The 14,535-nt window shown below is 40.1% G+C and overlaps 1 protein-coding gene across 2 annotated transcripts in view; it reads left to right on the top strand.

Moving 5' to 3' along the window:
- Positions 1-14,535, top strand: part of Efcab14 (EF-hand calcium binding domain 14) — a 41,821-nt gene that overhangs the window by 16,912 nt on the left and 10,374 nt on the right. Inside the window, exons 4-8 of one of the 2 annotated variants that reach the window (XM_038333824.2) lie at positions 378-476; positions 4,318-4,428; positions 5,527-5,613; positions 6,591-6,782; positions 14,350-14,461. In XM_038333824.2, the coding sequence (XP_038189752.1) occupies positions 378-476; positions 4,318-4,428; positions 5,527-5,613; positions 6,591-6,782; positions 14,350-14,461 (601 nt within the window). The remainder of the gene's footprint in view (positions 1-377; positions 477-4,317; positions 4,429-5,526; positions 5,614-6,590; positions 6,783-14,349; positions 14,462-14,535) is intronic. The other variant, XM_038333825.2, reaches the window with a different exon arrangement.

Raw genomic sequence — 14,535 nt, 5'->3', positions numbered from 1 at the left:
GGCTTTTACTTTATAATATATGTTCCCACCCGGACAGGAACAAAAGTTCAGTTAAATAGGTGTTCTCTTTTACCAAAGTGAAGTTTTGAAGTAGTCCTTGATCATCAGTTTTTTCCTGCTCAACTACTGAAGGATTGTATGGTAATCACTGCCTCTTTTGAGTTATTTAAGAGTTTGTGCACTGCAGCTGCTAGGACCAAGGTAAAGAATGGCACATGGCTCTGCCTCTTGCTTCCTGATTCTCAGCTCTTCCCAAAACACTATAGTTCCTCTGCTCCTGAGAGCGGACAGGTACCTTGACATTGTAAGCTGTGGAGCTTGTGAAGGAAGCGCATACTCTACAAATTCTGTTTTCTTTGTTTATTAATCCTTTTCAGATTTCCCTGTTGAGTTCTGCGGTAAACCACCTGAAAGCCAATGTCAAGTCAGCTGCAGACTTACTTAGCCTACCTAGCATTGTAGAGGGACTTCAGAAGGTAAGTGCTGTGTTTGGACACTACCTAAGCTGGAATTAAGAGTTCACTTTGAAAACCTGGCATTTGACATCAGCTGCTCCAAAAGAGCAGTGTGAAATATACCATTGTGTCCTGTGGAGTTCAAATCAACTTTGCTAGTTGGGACTTTAATTTTCAACAGGTTACTTTATAGTTTATAGTTTATCACCCTTTTCTGTGTGTGTTCTCGAGTTGCTCTGCTGGGGCCACCATGTTAGCAGGGAGCCGTTTACTTTCCAGTTTGTCGTTACACTGGCTTCAGGAGCCCAGACCAGTCGTGGATGAGAGTTGCTCTAAACATCAACTTTTCCATGATTGGGAAGGAGTGTAGTTGTTTGTTTTGGTTTGCTGTTTAAAGATGGTCTAAGATGAAATGGAGAAATTAGAAATCAAGGAGCAGTTGTGTGGCAAAGGGTACTTTTAAACACTGTTGGGTATAATTTGAGAAAAAAATACTTTGGAAACAGTTTGGTATTATTTTCTAAAGGTGTCTATATATGTCCTAAACAATCACTTGTTTGTACACTATAGACCTCAGTGCCTGTGCAAACAGCAGTTCATAATTTCTGTTTGTTTAAGACCCCTGGTGTGTAGAGTTAACAGCAGACAAGTGGAATCCAGAAGGATGAGACGCAGGAATGCCTGGGGCTGAATGGGGAGAGTGGAGAGAGGTTGGAAGGGAGAACATGGTTTCCAATTGAACACAAGAGCATCCCCCCATAACAAAAAACGAAAGAAGGGTTTTAGAAATAAGAGCCCTTGCGCTGTGGGCTCTTTTAAATCTAGGGTCCTTGGCTTTTAGAAGTTGGCCTGTGATGTTTGATTCAATCATATGCCAGGCTCGTTCCATAAAAACCTAGATTGTTACACAAAGTGAAAAATTGCTAAACCACAAACAGAAATAAAACTTGATGTTTTACAGCGCAGCATTGTGTGCTCGGTCCCTGTAATTTGCTACTCATTAGTATGGCCATCTGCTCTCAACATTTAAATTAAAAAGATTGAGGCAACTCTAATGAAGCAGATTCTTGCCATCATTCCCAAGGACCAAGAAGGAAAAAGCAGGCGTCTGTAGCCTTACAGAAGCAACTTGGCAGACTTACATCAGAAAAGGAAACTGGCTTGTTCTTGCTCTCGTTAATTCAATAAGCACTTGTGGAGCTTTCTCCAGTGTGTACCAGGCACTTTGCAGTTTGTAGGAATACTAGTTTCAGAGTTTTATTCTAGGAATTGCATGATCTGTCAGCTGCTTTCCTAAAAAACAACCCCCAAACAAGAGCTCACTATCTTCCTGTGTCCTGACAGGCTCAGCCAGCCAGCCAGTGAGGATTCTCTAACAGTAGGTGTCTTTGAGTGTCTGGCAGCTTTTGGCAACAACAGTGTTTATGTAGTGTAGTAACTTAGAGACTACCCCAAATGTTATCTCTTTGCAAATCCTGCTGGGTTCTGCTTTTATTTTAAACTATATTTCAGTTTTGAAATTGTAGTTCATCTCCAAAACCTACCTAGCAAAAAAAAACAAAACAAAACAACAAAACAATAACAACAAAAACCTAGCTAGCTTTCATTTATGCTATGTGATTTTTTAAATATTGAAAATGTTACCAACTCCTATTTCCTTGAATTCTTGTTTCAGTGTAATTTTAAAATGTTACCTTGGAGGCTGGGTGTGCAGTTCTTTTGGGTGAGTGCTTGCCTAGCATGCACAAAGCCCTAGATTTGATCCTCAGTGCCTCATAAAACCAGTGGTGGTGATATAGGCCTATAATCCCAGCATGTGGAAGGTAAAGGCAGGAAGATCATAAATTCAAAGTCATCCTTTGCTATATGACAAGCCTGGGCTATATGAGACCACCTCAAAACAATAAAATAACTTTGGTTAAAAGTACTGTCACATTGTAAATCATCAGTATGTCTTAATAAATGGATAAAACCCACCAAATAATAACATTCTTTTGGATTTTTTTATAAAGTAACGCATGACAAATGAAGAGATAGATCATCGGTTAAGAGCATATACTGCTCTTGCCAAGGACCAGAGTTTGGTTCCTGTACCTCTAGCTCCAGAGGATGCAATAACATCTTTTGACCTCCAAGAGTACTTGCATTCACATGCATATACCTACACATACACTCATACAAATGTGCATAATTTCTTAATTTATTTTAAAGATGACTTCTGAATCATGCCCTCTGAGTACTTGGATTCTTTAGGACTAATATGAGCAAAATAAGTGTTTGGTCAAAAGCATTACCCCAGCTCCCTAACACCCCTTTGTATGGAGTCTGGAATATTATAGTTGGAACCTCATCCCAGCCCCTGGCACCCATCTTTGGAATACTGGACAGGAACTCCATTTCAAGCCCCTCCCCTGGGAGTTGCCTTAGTACAAACTCCACCTCCAAGAAAGCCCACCAAATGGTGACTTCCTCCCCAGGGAAGGTCAAGACCACTCCCACAGGCTACTTAAACTGCCCCGCAGAGAATGTGCACGTGGTCTCCGAGTTTTGTGTGGTCTGCCCTTCTCTCTCTTCCCCTCGCCAGGCTTTCCTGGTGCCACCCAGGAGCACTGCATTAAATATGGGCATCTTTTATTCGGTCTGATTTGGTCTGATTGGAATTATTTGCATCGGCAGAGAGGCTCGTCTTAAGAAATATTCTTAACAACAAGTAGTTGCCTAAGTACATACATTGCTGACAGAATTCTACTGCCAGGTGGGTTTCCTAGAGCCAGAAATCATACCACCCAATTTTGCTCAAAAGTCATCACTTAATACTTCTGACTGTTGACAGTCAGCAGCATTGGCTGGTTATCTGCTTGCCTGCAGGGGGTTTATCACACATAGTTTAGGGGTAGGCATATTGTCTGTGAGTCCCAGATTATTCTTTTAGTGTTCCTTTTCCAGTATTTGACTGTTACAAATAATTTTTTAGGAAAATGTACTTTATTTAGGGAAGATTGTAGATTTTTTTTAATTGAGAAAATGGCTTGATTTTTATATATGGGAAACTATTCATAGAAAGAATGAATGTTTCTGTCTTTGCTAATTGTTTCAGTATAAATTACATGGAATTCATAGTTTGACTATAATTGAAAGAATTAAAATACTGATTTATATTTAATTAGTGCTTTAGTGTAAATTAAAATCACAGCATACCACTACACTGCCATTAGAATGGGAAATATTTAAAATTCACATCACCTGTATTTGTGGATGTGTGGAGCAGTAGGGACCCTTTTAAGTCATTAATGAGACTGTAAAGTGACACAACCATCTTAAAAGATAGTTTGTGAGTTAAGACAGATCTGCACAGCTGTGGATTGTGAGAACGAGAAAGTATGAAGGGAAATGAGGGCACAAGTCTGCGTGTAGACTTCCACATGAATGTTTATCACAGCTTTATTTGTAATAGTCGAATCCTGAAAATAGCTAAACATCCATTAATTGGTTGATAAACAAGTTGATAAAACCATACAATGGCATGTAACATGCTGAGCAGCTTAGACATAAATGAATCTCAGTTGCACTTAGTAAAAGAAGACAAACTAAGAAAGTTTTTTAAAGTATATATTCATTTATGTAAAGTTCTAGAAAATGCAAACTGATATATAGTAACAGAAAGTGAATAAATGGTTGTCTTGGGAAGTTACAGAGAGGCATGAAGAAATTGAGGTGGGGTAATGTCTATTGCTTCTATTATGGAAATAGTTTCACAGATTTATTATGCATTTTGAATATGTGAATGTATTGCGTGTCTGTTATACTTACTAGTAAAGCTCTTAAAAGGGAAAACTGATATTCCTACATTGTTTCTATTCAGAGCGTAGCTTCCATTGGCAATACTTTAAACAGTGTCCATCTTGCTGTGGAGGCGATACAGAAAACTGTGGATGAACACAAGAAAACCTTGGAATCACTGCAAAGCAGTATGGTAAGATCTGTAAACATGAGAGAAAGGCAGCATGCGCCTGCTCACTGTTTCCAGTGTCAGAGTCATGATCCCAGTGAACTAAGCAGATCCTATTCTGCCTGCTTTAAAACAACAACAACAACAACAACAAAAAATCTCCAACAAGCAATGTGTACTCATTGGTCTGCCATCTGTACATCAAACCGTGAGGGTAAATAGGATTGAAAACTAGGTCTTTGGTAAATATGGTAACCGAGGACCTCTGTGACCATGGTAATAAAGACATAACTCACTATTTCCTTTATCTTGCACGTGCTCTCAAGTAATGACCCATTTCCTAAAATACTTTTTCCTAATTGTATATCTTCTGCTTCCTAGAACCATGGGTGTTACATCTTTTTCTTTTTAATTTTACCTTCAATTTGTATGAAAGCAGGGTTAATAAATACCTAGGAGTTCAGATTTTAAGGAACACTGTTTTGCCAATTACATCGTTGTGATTGGATCAGCATCTTTTAACTTCCCATGACTGCCAATAGTGATCTTCCTACTAGCACACTGTACTAAACCATAGCTGTGGGCTGCAAAAGAATCAGCTTTGCAGTTTTTCCCCAGTAAAGGGTGAACATGTATCTAAGCGTGTTATACTTAAGTGTCTGCAAAGAGAGACGAGAGCAGCAGGGAAGAGAGGGACGAGTCAACCTCTGATGTAGACGTCAGCTTGTATTAAAGGAAACCAGTTGTGAGCACAGTCACTGGCTGTGCTTTGATTCTGCAGTTATCCTGCAGTACAGGTAATGGGGAGAGGAGAGAGGAGTTTCAAAAGAATTCATCCCAGTAGGAAACTGAGAGGCGTACTAGGAGGAGCTCAGGTTCCTGGAGTAATCTGGGTGCTGCTATCCAGCCTCTGCTTCAGGCTGAACACTCTCAGAAGTCCACGATAGCCATGACACCTTTCATATGGCTCATAATATAAGCTTTGGGGAACTACTGTAGATTAATCCATGGCTACATCCTAGGGAGGTAAGACTGTTCCGGGACCAGCTGAGATGGTTAAGTAACCTAGTAGTTAATCGTTACCTATGTACTAACTTCCATTTGTGTTAACATTTCTTAAAGGAGACCAATGGAAGCAACCAAATCATGCCATCATCTTCAGCTACATCAGAACTTGACAATAAAACCCACAGTGAAAGTTCAAAACAGGTACTTTTGTTTGGGTAGGCTATAGAGGCAGTCTGAAGAATGTGGGCTTAGCATACAGTGCCCCAGTAGGTGCCTCCGCAAGTGCCTCATACATCACCGTCCTGTCTGAGAACTGAGCAGAAAAGATAAATGCAGGTACTTGGGAGCCCTGCTTCTTCTGTGGCACTCTGCTTTCTGCCTTGTATGTCAACCAGTGAAGGAAATTCCTCTTCACATTTTCAAAGACATAAAATGATCAGGTTGTCCTGAAACTCTATGGCAAATAGCAATCTCGGCAAAATCCAAAGTGATGGCTGGTTTGAGCCGTAGAAAACTCTGGTAAGAATGTTGAGAAACATATCCTTGAAACTGGTGTTTTCTAAAGTCTAAAGAGAAAAGACTGGAGAGGAAGAGGCAGGGATACTGCGTTCAGAATCACATTAAAGAGAATAAAGGAAAGCTTCTCTAAGAAGAATTTCTGTCCTGAGTTTAATGTCCTTCAAAACCTATAGTCATCATTCCTTTTTAAGTAGCAATCAGTACTAGACAATGTCAATAAAAATAATTGAATCTTGTACTAAATAATGCACTACTTGCTGTGCTTTTGTTACATGAGCCAATTCAGTAATTGGTATTATTCCTAAGGTAGTTTTGTTCTGACCAATTAAGTTAATGGGACTTCAGTTAATAACCCACTATGCTCTCCTGCCAGCAAGTGAGGTAAACATCAGGAAATTAATTCCCAAACTCGCCGCTTTGAGGGATTGGACTGGGAGTTTGCAGTCACTTCTCTTCTTCCCCCTTCCTGCCTAGCTGAGGCCAAGCAATGCAGGAGAGGGCAGACTGTTGATAGAAGAAAGAGCAAAGCAGTTTCAGGCAGTTCCACAGCCAGGAAAAGTACCTTACTCCTTGATGCAAATAACGGTTGCTGCATTGCTCCTGTCCTGCTTGTCTAGCTGCAGTATTTAGGATCCCAAATCCATTTATTTCCACCCTAGGATATCCTGTACCTTCAAAACTCCTTAGAAGAGATCAACAGTACTGTAGTGGGATACCAGAGACAGAGTGACCTTAAATTTGAGGGGATGAACGAGACACTCAGTAACCTGACACAGAGACTCAGCCTGGTAGAAAGTGATGTGGTTGCACTGAGCAAGGCAGAACAAAGAGCAAACCTGACCTCCAGCGTGGTAAGCCTTTTCAGATCTGCTGTGGCATGCTCTGTGTTGGTGTGTGTTGTCTGTACATAGATGATATTCCCCCTCCTTGTGTGAGCAGTGTCTGGCATACTTAAGAGGCTATACATTTGTTTTGTGCTTATGTCTGCTTAAATCCATATGATAGCTCTCTGAAGTGCACAGGGTGTGTGTGTCCGAAAGGGGTGAGATCAAGGGTCAGTGTAATCATTCAACTTACTACAACTTGTTGGCAGTAATGAAGTCTTTTACAATGTTGCCAATGACCCATCAGGTAGGGAAACTTGATGTTTTTCCAAAGGAAGTCTTTTTTTCCTTCCTTACCTTTCCTTTTTCTTTTCTTTTCTCTTCAGGTGTTAGAAGTAGTAAAAGTGGTAGATACAACAATCTTGTGCCATTTTTTTTTAACCTTGAACTTGGCTTTCAGATTCATCCTGCTCCTGTCAGCATATTAGAGGAGACCTTTTGCATATAATATTAGGAAAATCATTTAAAACAGATGAATTTGCTTCTATAAACAAACCCTAATGAAACCCATTGGGTCACATAGAAAAAACATGAAAGGAGAAGGGGGATTAGATGGGAGGAGGAGATTAGCAGGCATGGGAGGAACACAGAAGGGCTAATGGGGGAGTGGATGGAGGTGATGCTGATAATATTCTGTGTATGGGTAAAAATATAATGAAACTCATCATGATGTAGAACTAATATTTGCTAATTAAAACATTTTTTAAGAGGTGGAGTCTGGCTAGGTGGTGGTGGTGCATACTTGCTGGCCCTGAGGGTGACTGCTTTTCATGACTCATGAACAGAGTCTGTTTGTTTCTCATGTGTATGTCATGCTGGGATTCATGTGGATCGTTTCGTTAACAGTGATAGGTCTCACTTTTAAAAGTACAATAGAGCAAAGACATGATACTTTTTTTGATGGAAACCAAATACAGGAAACTATAGTGTAAATTCAAGTAACCGCCAAAGCTGAAAGCTAACCCGCACGTAAAGTCGAGCCCTGGCACATGGTAAGGAATGCTTGAGCTGGCTCTGCCACAGCGAGCTTTGGCAAGCTGCCCGAGTATGGCTTTGAAAGGTGGCATAGGGAGACCTGTCCCCCTCCGCCTGGCCAGGCTGCTTTACAAGAGTGTGTAATTTACTACAAAGCTGTGAAGATTAAAGGAGTCCTAGTTCTTAAAGCCCTTTTGAACTCAGCTAAGTTAAGTAGGAGCTGAGAACTTTGAATGATTTGATGAATAATGTACCTTGCAGGGTTTTCAAGGCTTACTGTGAAAACTTATCACCCCAACCCCCTTCTTATTTTTAATTCAGCAAAGATAGTTGGTAATAGTAGCCATCTGTCCTGCTATTTCTTCCAATAGCATCAGACCAAGCCTGGATCTGGGTAGAAGTTCTGTTGCCTTTTATACTTCAGTTTTAAAGTTTGTGACTAAAACATTTGGCAGCCTCTCTTTCCACTCTGTCTTCTTGTGCCGTCTCCACCCTCTCTGTTCTCCTACTCCTTTGCCAACGGTGTTTGAAGTGGTTCCGATCTTTTCAATACACTTGAACGATTTGTTTAAGAAGTATTGTCAGGTTGGAGAGATGGCTCACTTGATAAAGTGCCTGCCACACAAGCATGAAGACCTGAGTTCAGACCCCCAGCACCCACATAAAAGCTGGCACAGTGGCATGAATCTGAAACCCATTAGTTCTGGGGGAACGGAGACAGACGATTCCTGGAGCTCATTGGCCACCCTACTCAAAATGGCAAGCTCCAGGTTCAGTGACTGATGATTGTCAGCCTCTGCCTGTGCACACACACGCGTGCACGCACACACTCATATGAACACATATATACACCATACAAACACACAAAAGTATTTCATGTCATTCAAGTTTTCATGTTTCTCCTTAACCTTTTCTTCTCTTTTCTTTACCCTCTAAGATGAGTAGTAGGGCTGCCACTCTGAAAAGGGAGTCTTTGGTGAGCAACACAACTGATACTGTAAAGGCCCAGAGCATAACAGCAGACAGGAAGCTCCCATAAAGTAAAACAAATGCATCAGAATCTGTATGCTGTTCCTTCTAAGAGGAGCATTTGATCTCTTGTGATAAATTCCAAGGCAGAGCGGTTAGTACATTAGGATATTAGTGAGTGAATGAATAGGACATCAGGCACCTACCTTGTGCTCAGCACTTTACTGGGAGCTGGGATGGCCACAGTGAGTAAGGCAGATATGTGGCCCCTTTCGTGGGACAGCCCACAAAACTGAACAGATTCTTAATCACAAGTCTGGTAAGTACTACAGCGGGAAAGCGTAGGGATCAGATGGGCTTTCCTAAGGAAATGGCTTTTAAGCTAAGACAGTTATTATCCTAGTCTGCTTTATTACTGTGACCATGATCGAAAACAACACGGGGAGGAAGGTGTATTACGTCATATGGGTTACAGTCCATTATCAAGGGAAGCCAAAGCAAGAGCTTGAAGCAGAAACTACAGAGGAACACCACTTACTGGCTTGTTTCCTCTGGCTTGCTCAGCTCCTTTTCTATACAGTTCAGGCCCACCTGCCTAGGGATTTCACCACCTTCAGTGGGTTGGGCTCTCCTTCCTCAACTAGCAATTAAGAAAATGCCCCATATACTGTTCACAGGCCAGTATAACGGCAGCAGTTCCTCAGCTGAGGTTCCCTCTTCCCAGGAAACTCTAATTTATATCTACTTGACAAAAATTAATTAGCACAGTTATCTAAACTAATGATAAGGGACAGAGGCATAGATAATCTAAAAATGGTGTCCAGCTTAAAACTCATTTCACATTTAGATGGCATTCCCAGCACTTTGGTAGGCCTTTTGAGACCTGCTGAGATGAAGGGAAAGCCAGGAAGAGCAACAGTGACTTCAGCGTCATCTGAGATGCACACAGTATTTGAGTTCAGAGGATAGGAAGTTCATAGGAGACAAACTTGGCTGAAGTCATATTATGGAAGCTTTTCCATCCTTAGTGATTTTAGCTAGTGTTTTATCCTTAGCAATTATCTAGATAAAGTTGTATATATTTAAGATTTTGATTTTGATGCATTATAAGCTGGGCTTTTATTAAGTTCTTAAACTGTTTCTGTGCATTTTTCAAACCGCACTTAGAGAATGACAAGAAGATTGTACGAGCCAGATTTAAAGGTTGAACACACACACAAAATAGCAGATGGTTACTATTAGAAATTAGTAGTGATTTCCATAGTAAGTCACATTTTAACAGTCAGGTCAGAACACAGTACCGCATTTCTGCCTAAATCTCTTGGCTTTTACTTTTAGATCCTTTGCATCTTATAACTTTATGCTATTTGATCAGTCTCTTCATATTAGTTCATCAAAGCATTTAGCATCTAGTTTCATGCATATGTCCATATTGTATCTCCCTAGATAAACTAAGTATCCACTGCACAGTAGCTAGTAGGGTAGGAGTAAAGATAGGGATGTGTAAACTCTGGGTGTAGATGGAGACTGCTAGCTCATTTCCCGACTGCTCAATCACACAGAAACTATGTTAATTACAACACTATTTGGCCTTTTAGCCCAGGCTTCTTATTAATTAACTCTTACATCTTAAATTAACCCATTTATTAATCTATGTATCACCCCGAGGCTGTAGCCTACCAGTAAGGTTCCAGCATCTGTCTCCTTCAGCAGCTACGTGGCGTCTCCATGACTCCGCCTACTCTTTGTATATATATTTCTGTTCAGATTTCCCGCCTAACTTGCTCTGCTAAACCATTGGCCAAAACAGCTTTATTCATCAACTAATAAAAGCAACACATACAGAAGGACATCCCACATCATCTCCCCTTTTCTATCTAAATAAAAAGGAAGGTTTTAACTTTAACATAGTAAAATTACATATAACAAAACAGGTATCAAGCAAGAATTACAGTTATAATATTTAGTCCATTTATATTTGTCAAATTAAGGAAAATAATATCCTATCTTTGTGAGTCTAAAGTTCCATATCTAATTTATCTTTTATCATAACTAAGGAAAACTATAACTATCTATTTTTCAACTCCATCAAAGACCCTAGGAGGATATAATATTACCTAAGTAAACAGGAAGTGCATTGTAAGCAACTTCCAAAGTTCTAGAATTGACAAAGACATCTTTCTGCATGGGTGGTCACTCAAATTTTTCAACCTACAGGCCCATAGTACTTGGCAAACTTTTTTCATGAAACAGGAAATTTGAAAGGCTGTTTTGCGTATCTTGGCAGTTTGTCAGTCACTTTCTTCTCTGTCCTGCAGAAGAGTGTCTAGCAGTTTCTTCTGTGAGTCTGAAACCCTGAAGGACCATCTCATTTTTTGTAAGGTTTAGCAAACACTTTTCTTCGGGTCCTGCATGTCCAGTTTATACAGCATACCATAAATAAGTCCAGGCAAGAGCAGTTTCTTGCCCAAATAACTAGCCTTGTCACATTGAAGGCAAATTCCATAACGAGTTTCTTCAGTGCCCATCAACCTCTCTGAAGTAATTGATGCTGCCAGAAGCAGACATGTCTCACTGTTGAAAAAAAGTCTAAATTCTTAAAACATTTTAAATGCCATATTATATAGATATTTGAAAGATATGAAGAATGCCTATCCATTTGAAATATGTCTCTGTACATCTAGAGAACCTGACTAACATGACTACCATTTTGATTATTACAGATAACTATCTATTAATCTGCATTTCTTAAATATACATTACATTTTAAATGAGCTACACAAACAAAATACCTTAAACAAGAGCAAAAATACATAAACACAGTGTAACAAAATCAACCTTAAATTTGTATCAATAGACCAAGATCCATACCAATGCAAAGTATTCATCTCTATATCATATCTCCCCACTTTTTTTAAAAAATTGACTCTGAACATTAATCACTTATAATCAAACCCATTTAAATGAAAACAAACATTTATAAACCGTCATTTTGGGAATTTGGGAGTTGTTCTCTCCAAACTGCTTCCTGTTCTTTGTTGGGCAAAGTATTTTTAGGGTTCATGGAGACCTGTCAGGATGATCTTGTTCCATCAAACCACATTAGTTGGATGGAATCCACAGGTTCCCATCCTTTGTAGAAACAAAAGAAGAACCTCTTTTCCAAAGCAACATATTCTTAAACCCAAATTTCCAAGTCAAGATACCTTTAAAATATATATGTTGGTTTAATTTAGCAGCCCCCACAATCATATAAATTTCTGCAGCCAAAAAATTCAAAGAAAACACAATAATATACATAATCCAGACTGTATATATTCCATCTTTGTGTGGCTTATTTTTTTACTCCTTTAATCTATGACTGTCTATACTCTTTTTATATTACTTTTGCTGTCACTGTAAAGCTTTGTTTTTTTAAACTATTTACTTCTTTTTATAACTATCTATGTACTTTTTCCTCTCTCTCAAACCTACGCACATTTTTAAAACACACTGTGTCTCGTTTAGAGGTCTTTTATGTCTGAATTTGTCCTGTTATGTATCTGAAATCCTTTTCTGACAAGTAACATTTTAAAATGGTAAGCAGTGTGATCACGGCAGCCCTGGATGCTGCTTCTGCCTCCCCTGGCCTTTTAATATGGTGGAGGCACGTTCACTGCCTCTGCCTGCGAGCTGTGCTCATTGCCACAGCACGTCTATGTTATCATTAAGCAAGTTGTAGCATGCTGCTTACAAACCCCATTTAAGTGCAGGACCTCATTAAGGAGCCAGAGTTCACGCTACAAGCGGGAAGCTGCCATTTCTTAAAGAAGCCATGCAGTTTTTACTGCTAATATTGAGTCAGGAAGCCTTCTCTTAGAGGAGCTGCACCTCTGCTTGCTGCCAGCAAACAGAGCCTATCTGAAAAAAATTTGCGGCTACCAAGAAGCTGTTCTTAACTCTGTTTTTTTTTTTAATTTATTATGTATACAATACTCTGTCTACATGTATGCCTGTGGGCCAGAAGAAGAAGGCACCAGACCTCATTAGAGATGGTTGTGAGCCACCATGTGGTTGCTGGGAATTGAACTCAGGACCTTTGGAAGAGCAACCACAGAGCCATCTCCCCAGTCCCTTAACTCTGTTCTTTTGTGTCTAGAATTTCCATCCCAAGCTCTCTCAGTTTTTATGTGGATGTAGTTGCCTCACAGTTGGCATGCAATTTGTAGGCAGAGACTACTCACTTGTTTCCCAATAATCACACAGAAAGTATATTAATTACGACACTGCTTGGCCTATTAGTTTAGGCTTCTTATTAAATAACTCTTACTTCTTAAATTAACCCATTTTTATTAATCTGTGTATCGGCATGAGGTTGTGGCTTACTAGTAAGGATCCAGTGTCTGTCTCCTTCAGCAGCTACATGGCGTCTCTTTGGCTTCACCTACTTTCTCTCTATATCTCTGTTCGGATTTCCCACCTGACTTTGCTCTACTAAGCCATTGGCCAAAACAGCTTTATTCATCAACCAATAAAAGCAACACATATACAGAAGGACATCCCACATTATGATTTCCATAGTAAGTCACATTTTAACAGTCAGGTTAGAACACAGTACTGCATTTCTGCCTAAATCTCTTGGCTTTACTTTTAGATCCTTTGTGTCTTATAACTTCATGCCAGTTGATCAGTCTCTTCATGTTAGTTCATCAAAGCATCCTAGCCAGATTCGTTTTCTCCTGTGAGTAAGCATTTAGCATCTAGTTTCATTCATATGTCCATATTGTGTCTCCCTAAATAAACTAAGTATCCACTGCACAGTAGCTAGTAGGGTAGGAGTAAAGATAGGGATGTGTAAACTGTGGGTGTGAGAAATGAGATGCAGTGGTACTCCTAAACAGAGGACCAGGCCTTTTCATGCAGTAAGCAGACACTAGCCACAGGAAAAGCAGGCTTCCCTCTTTGCAATTAAATCTATTTTTTATATGCCATTCTAGATTTAGTTGGAAAGAAGGGAAACTCGGGTAACAGTTTAAATTAGAAATATCCCAATTCCTTTTTCTTGTCTCTGACAGTTCCTGCCACCAGTTGGATCTTTGCAGTAGAGGCATTGACTGGATCCTGTAAAAGCCTGTAGTTTGATTGAGTTCCTCTGCCTTTTTTTTTTAAGTTTTGCTTCAGATGATGTGGTCCTAAGGTGATATCTGAGACCATTTTTTAGTTAGTGTAAAATAGCTCCAGGAAACAGTGCCCCCCATCATCTAGGAAGCGGGTGCGGCACAGGCACCTGAGAAAGGGCACATTTTCTTTACTGAAAGAAGAAAATCTTCTTTTCTGCTGACATGTGCATGCCTTCCCCTATCAATGGGATGTTCATAGTGAAACAGATCATGGAGAACATAATGTGTCCTTAATGGTCTAGCATAAATCCAGCTACACACTCATCAGTGCTGCCCCAAAGACAGCCCAGTAGTTGCCCGTCCATTATTGACTTTGGAGGGACCCTGGTAAAGGTCAGACTCTCCATGCGAAATGTGTTCTGGGAATATAGCGGAGTCTCCAGTTAGGAGTCACTTCTACCTTAAACCTCTCTGATCTTTGTTTTGGGCAGAAAGAAGATAATTCAAATTCTCAGGTGTCCAAGCTGCGAGAAAAACTGCAGCTGATCAGTGCTCTCACAAACAAACCTGGAAGCAACAGGCCTCCAGAGACCGCAGAGGAAGGTGAGCAGCCAGCTGGCTTCTGAATATTTCACGCAGGCTTGGGCAGCCTGCCTGCCTCCCGCACAGGGAGTAGG

This window comes from Arvicola amphibius, chromosome 6, assembly GCF_903992535.2.
Source record: "Arvicola amphibius chromosome 6, mArvAmp1.2, whole genome shotgun sequence".
NCBI classification, from domain to species: domain Eukaryota; kingdom Metazoa; phylum Chordata; class Mammalia; order Rodentia; family Cricetidae; genus Arvicola; species Arvicola amphibius.
Note: the sequence above shows the minus strand (reverse complement) of the source record. Positions and strands in the feature narration are given on the sequence as shown.